The sequence below is a fragment of the Coturnix japonica genome, chromosome 1, assembly GCF_001577835.2.
Source record: "Coturnix japonica isolate 7356 chromosome 1, Coturnix japonica 2.1, whole genome shotgun sequence".
In the NCBI taxonomy this organism is placed as follows: domain Eukaryota; kingdom Metazoa; phylum Chordata; class Aves; order Galliformes; family Phasianidae; genus Coturnix; species Coturnix japonica.
This window is the reverse complement of record NC_029516.1, coordinates 18103598-18118005: the sequence shown is the minus strand read 5'-3', so window position 1 is coordinate 18118005 and position 14408 is coordinate 18103598. Positions and strand designations below refer to the sequence as shown.

Here is a 14408-nt window from a genome sequence, read left to right as displayed (position 1 = left end):
CCACGCTTCTATGGCTGAGCAGGGTGATGTGAGGCACAGAGGAGCCCTCTGGGCACTTTGGAGCAGCTGTGCCCCCCACACATCCCCACTACTCAGCGTGGGGCTGTGAGGCGGGGTGAGAAGAAGAGAAGGCCTTGAGAGGGTGAAAATACGACAAGGAACAGCCCCCACACACACGGCCTGTCCAGGCAGCTGAGCTGCAGAGACAACAAACACTGCACAAATACCAAGTGAGATTGCTGCGATCCCATCTGGCCCCACCTGGTGCTGACCCAGCACTGCTGCTTCTGCAGACAGCAGGCTGCTGAACGGCACCGATAACAGGAAAGGCCTCCCAGGAAACAACAGACACGGATCAGGATATTAAAATTACATTTTGGATTTACTTCTTTCTTTAATAAAAGAACTAAAAGCCAATAGCAGTAGTCATAGTTCCACAAGCTCAGGAAGCAGTGATGGTGAGATCTTGGTCACGAGAGGAGCCCCACCACAGTGTGAGGCTGCTGGTCCCCTGCTGCCGCCTGCATTCAGGCAACGGCAGGTCAGGTTGTACAGGCAGAGGACTACAGTGCAACCAAAGGCTTTCCAAAGAAGGCTGTTGGTGTTGAAGAGTCTCAAACTCATTCAGCCCCACAACCACCATTCTCTGGTTGTGATTTCAGGCTTTCCAGCCCTCCTGCACATGATTCACACTTAAGAACGCATTTAATGGGACAAGTACCCCAAGGTTTCATTCTTCGCTTTCACATTTGGCATCCCTTTTTAAGGATAAATTTGCTAGCAGAGTATCAAAGTATCTCCCTCTCCCCATCACAACAGCAAATGACCCCAAAATAAAACAATGTCAGAATGCCATTAAAAATACATAATCCCTGAGGTACAGTTTAAAATCGTTACTTTAGAGCACTTTGTTAAGTCAGCAGCTCAGGCAGAGCTCCACCACAACAGCGCTCCTTCCTATAAACTGAGAAACAAAATGAGGACACAGTTATGATCATTGTGGAGCATCTTCTTTTTCCCTTCCTATTAATCCCTTCTAGTCAAAGCACAGCATAAGAATCGCTGGGCTCTGCAGATTTGCCAGGAGAATGCTTGAGATGTCCTTCAATTGGCAGCACATTTCCTTCCCCATCCCTCCCCTGGCGCAGTCCTTACCCAGCGCTGCCTTGCAGTAACAGCTTCCATGAGATGGTTTGCTTTCAGAAGCCCCCAGGTTCAATGAGGGATAATGCTTCAAAACATCACCTGTTTACTGAGGCAGCAAGAAGAAACTGATTATTAGCAGAACTGGACAAGCAGCAGCCCAGCCTTCTCCCTGTTTCTCCATAGCTCATGATTTGAGGAAGACTTAAAAGAGAGCTATTGACCAGACTGCCCTTAAGCTCACAGTGGAAGACAGTGGCTTCTTTGGAAAAGAGAAACCTCCGCACTACATCAGACTTGCATGAGGATACGCCAAGCAGAGCCCTTCAGAAATAAGCTCAGAAAGCTCAGTCAAGCCTTTAACTTGGGAACTCCTTTCATTTTTGCTGACACGGCAATAGAAGAAACAGATTTCCCCCTAACATCTCAAATGAAACCAAACTGAAATATCACCAATACATTTCTGAGCAAGTCAGCTCCCATCCTTCTGTAGCATCTTTCACACGATGCTCACGCAGTACGTACAGCTTGTGCTCGTTTAGGCAGCTGAATTAGCCCGAGTCACCTTACATGCAGCTTACAAACTGCACTCATGGCTTTTGTCAATATACTGTACGTAAACACTGTGAATCTGAGCTGACTTGACCACCAAGCTTTTCAAGTGCAAATATACGGTCTCCCTTCATTGTGCTCTTTATGTATTATATATAAGAAAACATAAAAAAGAACAAAACCCACCTGTTTGTTTGCTTCCCCTCAAGCCCCTGCCTGCAGACTCCAAGATAAAGATTAAATATCAGCCTAAAGGTTCACAATAAATGAACTAATTAACTGAATCATGGCTTCAAACAAGCATCATTGTATCTATTCCTCCATTAAAGTGGACTAGAACTCCCTGCATAGAAAAAGCAGCAAATAGATGTTAGAAGTACTATTAGTTAAGACATCAGACAAAAACAGATCAGATTCCTGACTTGATACTTTTGTCTTCACGTAACAACTCCATTTGGATGTTCAAATGTCAGCGTGTCTCCAGAGGAAATACTGCAGTGTGGTATGAATAAAGGAAAGGCCTTCAGTCTCAAAACACACAAAGAAACAATCTGTACAGACTGTCCAGTGTTGGCAGCTTGCTCCAAGGATCCCAGACTGCCCTAAATTAAGCACAGCTGAAGGCTGCTGTAGATGCATCCAAATGTAGGGTTGTTTCAATAACTTAATAGCACTTCGATGATTGCCTTGCTCAATTCTTCACCGCTGAAGGAGGATCACAGTCTTCAGTTCAGAGCAAAAAATAAAACAAGGCAGTTATGAAGATCATGTAACACAGAGCTCTGAAGCCCAGAGGGGAGGCTTACTGCAATAAGGCAGCCTGCTTCTGGTTGCTTGAGCACAAGCAGCTGCTGCAGCAGTTGCTTCCTCCTCCTTGGTGTCTGTCTCTGAGGATTCTTCTGTTTCTTGGAATGGATTTTCCAAGAGTTTCAATACATTTCTTACCTAGAGGCAAAACAGAGTATGGTTACTATAGTTTAGAAAGGCAAAACGATGAAGAAAAGAAACTCAAAGTAAGTGATGATTAAGGATATTATTTTTAATACGCAAACTCCAGGTAAGCCAGATAGGAAATAGATGAACAGTATCAACAGAAATGAGCAAAAAAACTGTAAAATAATACCTGGCTGAATTCCTATCTGCATGTAACTCAAGCTCAGGTAACTTAAAATGCAGGTCTTGTACACAAATCCTTTTGTTGTATTTCTCAGAATACATTACTTGACCCTCATTTTGCATGCTGAACTCCACAGACGGAAGCCAGGAGTTTTTAATTATACCATATAGCACAGTGAGGACCAGGTGGAAGTTGATCCCCAGCTGTCTCCTTCCGTTCTCTTCAAGACAGTGAAGTATCTTAAGATCAGGCAAAATTCAGACTCAGATTTTCAGTTCCTCCCCATTAAAACCACAGCTCACCCAACAATAGGACACGCATTCCAAACAGAAAATTCCCAATCCCTCTACTGACAAAGCAGCCAGAATGAAGCTCACCCAGCACCGTGTTCAAGAGCAGCAGCATTACACATCTATGCAGACCTACATGGCTGTCAAGCAGCGATCTTACCTCTGAGAAATCCCCATTTTCAGCTGCTTCTATGGCATTCTGGGCAATGTAATTTCTCAAGATGTATTTTGGATTGCTGGAATTCATAACCTTCACACGTTCAGTATTCCAGGCATCAACATCACTGATGCTTTCTACTTCTTTGTGTAAACGGGCTCTGAAATTAAGACCAATAAAATCAATTAATGTTTGATCTGTCAGCAGGAATGCCTCCTAAAACTCAGACCCACTGTTAAATGAGACTCCAGCCAGCCATAGAATCATAGAATTACCCAGGTTGGAAAAGACCTTGAAGATCATCAAGTCCAACCGTAGCCTAACCAGTACCCTCACTCTAACGACCCTACACTAAATCATATCCCTGAGTACCAGATCCAAACAGCTCTTAAACACATCCAGGGATGGCGATTCAACCACCTCCCTGGGGAGCCTATTCCAGTATTTAACTACCCTTTCTGTAGGTTCTTCCTAATATCCAACCTAAACTTGCCCTGGCACAACTTGAGGCCATTTCTCCAGGTGAGGAACGAAATCGTGACGCAAGCCGCACAGCAGAAACAATTAATGTTCCACAGAACATTTTCTGTACTGACAGCCTCCAGTTAACAGAGAACTCTTACACACTTGTTAACACTGCTGGTTGCCTTCACCCCACCTCCATTCCTCAAGCCTACATACTTTGAAACCCTGTTTTTTCCATGAGATGTGCAAAGCATTCGCAAAGTGCAGAGCAAATATATTGCTACAGATACTGATAAACCTCACCTGTATTTCTCCAGCCATTCCGTCCAGTGTCTTTTATTTCTGCTGAGTAAATCAGCTGCTGTTAACTGCTGCAGCTTAGAGAACTGCTCAATGCGTTCTAATTCTTTGTTTATATTTGCTTTTGTTCCAATGAGTGCAAACAGCTGAGGGTTAGACTGAGCCAACATCAGCATCATCGACAGCTGTCTGGGAACAGGGGGAAAAAAGCACATTAGACATCTGAGTTGGAAGGCCTGTTGAGAATCATCTTTTTGCAACCAAGAAATAGATGGGAAAGCATTCACAATAGCCTACAATTCCACTGTAGAAATTAAACACCAGTGTTTATAATTCACAAAACAAATTAATGTGTGTGTGTATATATATATATATATATATATATATATATATATATATAACAGATATATAAAAGACTTTGCTTATTTTACTAAAGAAGGAAGGGAGGAACAGTGCATTTCATCTGCATTTCTGTGATGCACAAAGTGCAGACAGTAGAGTTTTAGAACTATTGATGGATTTAGATGCAAAACTCTCATCAAAGCACCCTACTTTGAGAGGAGTGTGGGATAAGGAACTTCATCTTACCTCAGTACCAGAACAGAGAATCTACCTGTTTTTAAACTGCATTTTCTAACCCTCGCACTGTAATAGCATTCAAAATAAGTATTCGGCACCTACTCAGCAGTACTAAGGAAAAAAACAAATTCTAGGGGTTGATTAGGACTGTATCTTTTTACACCAGACTGCATGAGCTGGTGATGTGGAAGAGCTTCATTGTATTTTGGCTAAGATGCCTTTTTTTTTCCCTGGATTCATAACTAAAGAGCCAAGAGTCCAAGTTGCAGAACATCAAAACACTCCACTTGTTTTCCTATGAGTGCAAACACAAACAAAAACCATCGCTCCCCAGCATCAGACAACTAATTCTATCAAAACTGTGTTTTCCTGCTTTCAGTAAGCAGAGATAAGCTACGTGCCTTCATTTATTTTTCAGTTACATGAAGTATTATCCTAAGTTCTATCACAACACTTGGAATTCAATCAGTTATGCACTCAGTTTAATGTACTACTGTGCCCTCAGCTCAAAGCTTTACTCCACATCACAGTGATTTATAGTGACCTTTCACATTCCTCTTTAAGCCTAAATGCAATACAAACACAAGTGCCTTCAAAGTAGCTGAAGCCTGGAACCAATTAAAGAAGCAGTGCCTACCAACTTATTTACTTTTCCATTTACAGGTTGTGATGCATCTGCTTAACAGTGAGATTTCCAACTGTGATATTACTAGCTTTGTAATACACAGCGGGCTGAATTTATTATAGTTGTGATGAAACTAACAGCACTAGCCAAAGCACTGAAGGAAACAATGGCATTACCTTGGATCCATCTGAGGTTTGAAAGCAACCCTCAGTTCTTCCACTGAAGCACACTGACTCATAAGCTTTCCTAAGAAATCTTCCAGTCTCGAAGGATCGGTATCTACTGAGAACGAACTCAGCAAGTGGAAAATATTTGTGAAGTCTCCACCTGAAAAAATGAATTCTATGGGTGATGGAACTAAGAAACCAGTAGGTCCCTCCCACAGTCCCTTCTTAACCCTCCCACCCTCAAAGCAGTGGGGCACTCTCAGTGAGAGTGCAATGCAACACACTGGGTGCCATGTAAAAAAGCAGCAACTGCCACACAGTTCACACAAATTCTGTTCTCCCTCAGTCTTCTCTCAGATGACAATGTGGTTGTGCAAGGCTGCTTTCTTGTAAGGTGAAGATGAAAACAATGGCTTGGTGTAACTGTAAGGTACTCATGGTCTACTCATGGTGTTCTTCACCAACCTGTGAGATGCATGGTTTCAAGCAGTTCAGACACCAGCTTGCTATCTTCTTCTAATTCCAACTGAATTAGGCCTAGTTTCTTCCTCATCTTCTGCAAATAATGTTTTTCAAATTCTGCATCATATTCTTCTTCCAGGATGAGCTCACTTATTTCTAAGGGCAGCTCTGGGACTAAGGCTTCAGCAAGCTTCCCTAGATTCCACTTGCAAATCTCTGGCTGTTTGTTGTAAGCATAGCGCCCCGTGTTATCGGAGCCATTGCAGATGTGCTCAGGGTCATACCTACAGGAGAAGAAATAGCATTCTTTTTGTTATCTGGACACCAATACCATGTGAAGCTCTGTAGGAGTCTAAAACACAACATCTGCAAGGAAGCAGCCCTCCTTGTTTTGAGTCTCTTCCAAAAGCTGTCTGATCCGGTATTCTCCCACCCTCCCAAGCACTGAGAAGCTCCACATGCTACAAGAGCAGTCTAACATTTACAGAAGTTATGAATATAGATTTATATGAAAGTTAAACAGAGGAATTACATGACAACCAAGCCTAACTTAACTTAATTTGCTATAAAGAATGTCTATAAATCTACCTGACAGCTAAGATGTTGAAGCAATAGTGAACAACATCAGGACTGTTTTACACAGATAATATATATGTACATTTTGAATAATGCCCAGGAGCCCCACTGACCTGTCCATAAATCCGAAAGGGCCGTAGTCAATAGTTAGTCCAACTATGCTCATGTTATCTGTATTCAGCACACCATGGCAGAAGCCAACACACTGCCACTCAGCAACCAACCTTGCCGTCCGTTTTGTGATCTAAAAGAGAAAACAATTTTGTTTATCAACACAATGTTTGACAATTCATACGTTTCCAAGCACTTGTTAGGCTGAATGGATTTTTCTACTGCTCTAATGGGAGCAGACTGTGGCAGCACACAACATACACAGGTATCTCGCAGGTATCTTTCCGCCTTTTATTAACTGCCCAGTTCCTAGACTTCCCATGTGTTTGTTCTCCCTTTCTTCTTTCCATGCTCAAAAAATGTATCGTACAGCTTCCAAACATGCTAAAGACAGAACACTGAAATACAGTAAACGATCTGATATCAAATTTAAATGCTTTTCTAGGCCATTCTTTTTCCCACTGCATATTTTAATGTTCTTTAGGCAGAAGAAAACAGCGAAATCTGAGGAATAAAAGGAAGAATGATGTGCAAAGTAACAAATATAAAGTCAGCCTTCTGGTTTACTGGGTGTATAGGAGTGATCCACAAAAAGCTAAGTGGGTTAGACAGGAATGACTCCTTGCTAACAAGCTTCAGCACTGATGAGCACTTACCTCAATCTGCCAGGAGCAGAAAAAAGCCAAGAGTTCACCTTTTAGCTAAAAGACATCCCAAAAACAGCAACCCTATTTAAATCTCATGCTTCACTGACTGCATGCTTCACCAGAGGTGTTCAGTTGTTTAACTGAGTGTTACCTTTGTGAGACCCCCAGCTGTAACCACTGCATGCTCCCTATCTGGCAGAGATAACAGCATGTGGTTTTACAATAGGCCTAGTTATTTAATTTAGCCCATCTGTCAAAAGCAACTAGAAGTCCTCTACAAAATCTAAAGTTCAGGAAGCTAATTAAATCTCTGTATTTCTAAATGCTTCCCTGAACTGACATTAATTAATCAGTGTAACCATTAGCTAAAGCTTTTGAATCAAACTGTTCTCCGAGTTAAAATCGTTTATCTTCCCAAATAGCCAGCAATGTGCAGAAATCTAAAGTGACTGCTCTCTCCAGGATGTGGTGTGTTTTATTAAGGTTTAAAACATGATCCCATTAACAGAGGTAACCTTAGTTTCTTGTCTTCTTGTTCTCTTCCACTTTTCTTAGTTAAAGATGTGTAGTCAGTCAGGTGAGGAAGGAAAACAAGAGAATGTTGGTCTGGGATAATCTGTCAGGTAGGAAAAGCTGTAAATGAAAGCTGGAACAAAAGCTTTTGGTTTACCTCGACATCCCAGGCTTCTACTCTTTCCCATATCCTCATTGGGAGTACTCTATACACCCTTCCTGAATTCTGCTTCATAGGGCAGTTGGAAGTCAGTGCTCCAAGTCTCTATGTGTGCACAAAACTGATAGCAAGAAAGGGAGACACACCCTGCAAGATGGATCTGTGCCAGGAAGATGGGAAAAAGCACAGAAAAAAGCACAAAACTTCCAGCAGTAAAGCAGTCCACAACTGCTGGATGTCCTTGTGTGAAAGTATCACACACTGCCAATGCCCTGCTAGTAAATACATCAATCCAGCCAACAAGAACACCTGAAAGCAATTAAAGCTTGGATGCAGCCCCAAGATGGGTATCTCGAGTAGAGAGACAGCTTGCTTCTTACTTCCACCTTCAGGCTTTCTCAGGAGATTTTTCTACTGCTGGCTGTACTGCAAAACAAGTATAGTATATACCAACAAGAGCACTCCAGTAAAAACATGTTCATGGAAGTTTAAAGAGCAACTACCATTTTTAAAATAACTTGAGCAAATACAGATAATTGTGCTTATTTTCTCATCAGTGCTGTGAAATGCAATCACTTGTACCTTCTTCCTCCCTTTCCTCCACAGGGCAACAAGGTAAAAGCACATTAGAGAAGAGCCGTGAGAGCATTTCCCTCCTATTCAAAAAGACAGAAGTGTCTGGAAAATGAGGGGGGAGATGGGGGTGCAGGTCAGATGGAGACAGCTGCAGTAAACTTCCACCAGGGAGACTAAACATGGAAGTACAATGCTAGCATAGATATGCAGCAAGGACAGACCCGGACTGGAGAAGCACAACAAAAATGAGACAAAGTGCAGTAAGGAAAGCATGGCAGAACAGGAATAAGAAACCAGTAGTAACTGGGTCAGGAAAAGAAGTCAAAGGCAGAAAGAGGCAGGAGTGGCTCGTGGCAGCCGAGAGGGGAGGGGAGCTAAGGGGAAGAACAATCTTTGTTCACACAGTCCTCTGCAAAGATCCTCAAGTTCCATAGTTTTTCTGCCACAGAAAAGCAAAGGTGCCACTTTGACTACAGAGCAGTACAGACCCACAGCCACCTGCAGTCACTGCCAGCACCGTTAATTCACGTGTCAGTGTCAAAGGTCTACTAGTGAAATCAACCTCTTCACCACTGGGTGCTGAACTGAACTACCGCTTGCTTTTCAAAAATGAATTATTGCAAGTATGCACAAACCCAGAACTCACAAGAGTTAGAGAGCAACAGATGTTAAGGCTGCCTGATGTCTTCTTACTGCTCTGTGAGTAGCATGCATCACGTTGCAGTCACTTCACCACAAACAGGGCATTTCAGGAGATGTCAGAGCATCACAGATGTTGTCACATAGACCAGTCAAGTACATTAGACTGCTGTAACTACCCAGGAAGCAGAATTACTACAAGTATCAGCATCTAGTTTGCACATCAGGTGATTCAAATCAGAACCTTTATCACAGTTCTGCAGTAATTCCAAACTGGATCCTTTCTGCAAGGGTAGCACCACTGGATATGAATCCAAATCACAAACAGAAGCATCTTATTCCCCTACCTCAAATCCTTTCTTTGAGGTAAAGTAATACAATAGAAATTCAGTGTCAAGAATTACAGTATCAACAGTGAAGGAAAGGGTAATTGGGAAAATGAAGCTTAGATACCAATTAACTAAGCTACATTTTACTTCAGAGAGATACACAGCAAAGCTACATTTACTGATGTTGTAATTCAACTTTTATAATCCTCCTGCAGTAATTAAATGTCAGAACCTACACGGTAACTAAAAGTGGTTCAAAACTGCCTCTGAGAAATCACCCAGCCCCTCCTCTGGGCCACTACAGAACCACCTATCACTACATCACTATGATACGTTTATCTCATTTGATCTTACCATTCCCCAAGCTGGAGGTTTTACTACCTCCTTAGGAAAGCTGTCTCATTGCTTGGCTGCCTTTAAGCACTTGAATTCTAAAGTGATTTGCAGTCAGCATTCCCATTTATCACGTGGAAGATAAGAGACAGGCAGCGACTTAGCTGTTCTCAGTGTTTTAGAAGATAAAACCTTGCAAGTGCTACCTCAGCACCATTTACACACTGCTTGACAGTCAGGGCTAGAATTCATCCTTGCATTCTAAAACACCTTCAGTAAAGTGAAAGAACAGTTCTGGGAAGCTCACTGAGAGACAAGAAATCATGCCCTGCTAATGAAAAGGTAAAATGATGAACTGCTTTCATTAGTTCAATCAGTATCAGCACTGCTTTTAGCAGCAGTACGGTTAGGTCATGGTTGGACTTGATGATCTTGAAGGTCTGTTCCAACCTGAGCAATTCTACGATTCCACGAATAAGCAGCTCTACTGAGAGTGTTTTCTCCACATAAAAGAGCAGCTGAAGCAATGAGATACAAAGTGACTGCAGTTCTTGAAGACAACTGGGATGAATTTACAAACTGATCCTTCTTACCTCCTTGAAGAAAGCAGCATTCCTCTGAACGCTGTTGTCTGCATGTGCCTCCTGGATTTCGGGGTAGAAAGTGCCAATCACATAATCCAGCATCTGCACTCGAATGTCGTTCCGGTTCACACTGGGACCTTTGCGTCCCGTATATTCATCAGGGGGTTTGAAAATTTCAAAAGAGCCAAATCTGTTTGGAAACAACAAGAACAGGGCTTGGTGTTACCTTTTACTACTATCTGATCACATTAACTTCCTCCAGTAATACATGTCGTAAAACAATTTATTGGTGCAATATCATCTTTTAACACCAGTCCTTCAACCGACTGTGAGCAAAAAACCTCTACTGAAGCAGATGAAACTCAGTAACTCGATGGAAGGAAGACACACAAGACAGATAAACATTTAAAATATTGGACCAGACATCCCATATAAGATATATTTTTCCATATGCACATATAGATACACTCTTTATGTCTCACATTTTCTTAACATGCATTTTCTTCTGAGGCAGCATCACCTTCCCCAAACTCCTGTTTTGCACTGGAGCAGGACCAACGTGTGCTTTCCAGACAAGGAAAGTGCTACCTTCAGGCTTTTAGAGGGTACCCCCAAACCTCAAGAATGTCATTAAAACAACTGTGGAGCTAAGGGTAGAGTTATAATATGCCAATTCTACTAACAAACAAACAAACAAACCCACCTGCAGGCATAAAAATGAAAAACCTATTTTGATATCTGCAGGACTTTCTATCACAGCGGTACTCTGAGTTAGTGTCTATCTGCCCATGGGCAAGATGCTGCCTCACCTCACCCTGTGGCTTAACACAGCAGCTTCCCACAGCCTGGCAAATGAGTCCCAAGATTCCAGAACAAGAAACAAGCAAATCACAGAATCACAGAATGACCCGGGTTGGAAGGGACATCAAGGATCATGTAGTTCCAACCCCCCTGCCTGGCAGGGCCACCAAACATACGCCTTTACTAGATCAGGTTGCCCAGGGCCCCGTCCAACCCGGTCCTGAACACCTCCAAGGACGGTGCATCCACAACCTCCCTGGGCAGCCTGTTCCAGGGCCTAACCACTCTCCTAGTGAAGAACTTCCCCCTAACATCCAACCTAAATCTTCCCTCTTTTAACTTAAAACCATTTCCCCGTGTCCTGAACGCTGCTGTTATCAAAATATACTTAAAATGTTATTTTTGTGCTCAGTTTTGTTGTAAATGAATAATAGTAAAAAAGAGAAGTGGGCTTCTTCCTACCTTATAAATGTAGGCGCTATCCTCAGAACAACCGTACACCTTTCTTTTTTTGGATTTCCATCATAAAATATGTCACGAACAACTTCTGAGTCAGATGTCACACAGGTTCCAGCCCTCGTTGTTGGAATTCCAAGGTGGAACATGGCCTCGCTGCACAGGAACTCCCGTATGCTTGACCTCAGGACCTTCCGACCATCGGCTTGCCTGCAGCAGAGACAGAGGAAGGCTGTAAGCCTTCTGGCTGCAAGGGAAGTGCCACCTCCTACTTAGTAAAGGGAAACACGGACTGAGAAGTGAAGCGCTCTGCTCAAAATCACAGGGCAATGCAGGGGCAGATCTGAGCTGTCCAGACCTCTGGGTTTCTGGTGGAGCTCAGACTGGGTGGACACAACACATCTGCAATGAATCCCATGTGCAATAGAAGAAACCTAAAGACCATGCAAGTCCACCCCCCTGCCATGGGCACGCTGCCACCCACCAGGTCAGGCTGCCCAGGGCCCCATCCAGCCTGGCCTTGAGCACCTCCAGGGATGGGGAACCCACAGCTCCAGTGGGCAGCTGTGCCAGGGCCTCACCGCTCTGAGTGAAGAATTTCTGCCTCACACCTAACCTAAATCTCTTCTCCTTCAGTTTAAAGCCATTCCCTCTTACCCTGACTGTGTAAAAAGTTGTTGCCCTTCCTGCTTACAAAAGCTCCTTTCGAGTACCAGAAGGCCACAATGAGATCTCTTTTAACTCCAATAAGCTTTGAAAATTAATACTTCTGCAACATTTACCCAATACACTACAAAGACTACACAGCATTCCAGCCGCCCACGAACACCAGTGGGTTTGTAACTGTCCATGGTACACGAAGAACACCACGGAAGGGAACCAAAACTAGTGAGGTATGCAGTAAAACCATTTTGTGGTTTATTCCGTACCAGAAAAATGGCTGTTAGGCCACCTAAGAGCACCACCCTGAAGGCCACCCCCAGGTCTCAGCTGTGCCTGCGGGCACAGGCGGGCAGGCAATGCACAGCGCTCCCCCCGCCCGGCCCCGTACCGGGAGAAGGGGGTGATCCCGGCTCCTTTCAGCTGCAGCTCCCAGCGGGCTCCGCTCGGGCCGAGCACCTCGCCCAGGTACATGGCGGCTCCGTCGCCCAGCTGCCCCGCGAAGCTGCCGAACTGGTGCCCGCAGTAACAATGCGCCGCGGGCTCCGAGCCGGGCAGCAGCCGGTTCCCGCTGAAATACATGGCGGCCTCCGCCTCCCGTTCGGCCTCCGCTTCCCGTTCGGCCTCCAGCCCCAGCAGCGCCATCGCGGGCGGCGACATGGCCACGAGCCGCGGGTCGCTGAGCGGGGTGGGCCGCACTCGGGCGAAGCAGGCGCCGGGCACGGCCCGCGGAGCGTGGTCCTCGGAAGGGTCGACGGGCAGCGAGCGCAGCGCCAGGTTATCGAAGCGCAGCGCCCTCAGCCAGCCAACACCGCTCCCCAGCTCGGGGCTGCCCGGCCGCGACGGAGAACCCGCCGCTCGCTGCATGGCGGCCACCAGCACCCGCAGCAACGGCTCCGAACGGCGGCGCAGCGCCGCGGCCATCCGACCGCCCACGGGGACGCCCCGCCCGCAGCTCCGCAACGCTATGGGAGGCGGAACCACGCGGGGGAGTGGGGAGCGGTGTGCGTGGGGCCAATGGGGCCAGTGGGGCGGCTGCACAGGCGGAGCCGAGGTGGTCCGGGGGGATAAAAGGGAGGGACCCGCAGGTGGAAGTTTGCCGGGTTAGGGGCTGCGGGACGATGTGGAGGAGCAGCGGGCGGTGTGTGGTGAGTACGTGCGGGGCGGTGCTGCCGCTCCGTGAGCGCGGGTTCATTGCGGGACTTCGGTCGGGGTTCTGAATACTGCGTGAGGAACCTGCGGAATAGTTTGTGGGTGGCACATAACGAGATCATGGCGCTGCTGGCTGAGCAGGGAGAGCGGAGAGTCAGGGCTGGGAGTGCAGAGAACGGCCGGCTGAGAGGGAAGGTGCGGTGCCTGAGCGGGCTGACGGGGAACGGGCTGGGTGTGAGGGAAGTGGCGGCTCTGAGCGAGGGAGACGGGGACCCAGAGGTGTGTGTGTAGGGGGGGGAGGGGATATCTGGGACGTGGAGATCCAGGAGGACTCCGCTGTGCGAAGTGAGGGGGGGCTCTGGGTGCCGAAAAACTGGCAGAGCGAGGGAAGTGCGGTAATGGGGGACAGGGATGTGGCAGAAAAAGAGAAAGTCTGGAAGAAAAACGAGGAGGGGTGGCCCGTGTGGGTAACGCGCGTTTGGAGCTCGGAACAGCGCGCTCCCTTCACGCACGAGGCGGCAAAGCGGCTGGTCGCAGCCATAGGGCTGCCATAGGGCTGCGAAGGCGGGGGCCATCATCAGAACTTTGCCACCCGATGAGGTCTCGGGAGGAGAGATTTTAAGGCTGGTGTTAGAAATCTGGGGGAATATGAGACCCTCGAGGATAACGTGGAAGGAGAACCCTGGAGAGAGATCCAGGAGGTGGCGCCGTATGTGTGTGGAAATATATTGCTTGGGGCACTAAGCAGCAGGATAAACCGGTGGGCTCCAGTTTTGATGTCCTGAGCGTGAATGTGGAGCAGGGGGACGTCGGGGTGCTGGCCTGCCGCGCTGCCAAGGCACACAGGGGGTTCTTCATCAGCCTGGGCTCCACGCTGATTGGATCCCCTTCGAGGGTGCATGGCCACCATGGAGAACCTGGGGACCCTGGTGGGGGTGGAGGGGAAAGAGAAAGCAAAAAAGGAAGCAGCGAGGGTGAGGACATGCATCCCTAGGGGAACAATTTGGAGATACT

At 46.1% G+C, this 14408-nt stretch overlaps 1 protein-coding gene across 1 annotated transcript; it reads right to left on the bottom strand.

The window, feature by feature from the left end:
• Positions 1-366: 366 nt before the first annotated feature.
• Positions 367-13197, bottom strand: SELENOO (selenoprotein O). The gene is made up of 9 exons (XM_015852537.2): positions 12634-13197; positions 11589-11792; positions 10335-10515; positions 6547-6677; positions 5861-6141; positions 5405-5555; positions 4028-4213; positions 3263-3419; positions 367-2640 (listed from the first exon to the last, which is right to left on the bottom strand). The coding sequence occupies exons 1-9, from the start codon at positions 13164-13166 to the stop codon at positions 2452-2454; spliced, it is 2013 nt and encodes a 670-aa protein (XP_015708023.1). The 5' UTR covers positions 13167-13197; the 3' UTR covers positions 367-2451.
• Positions 13198-14408: the final 1211 nt, after the last annotated feature.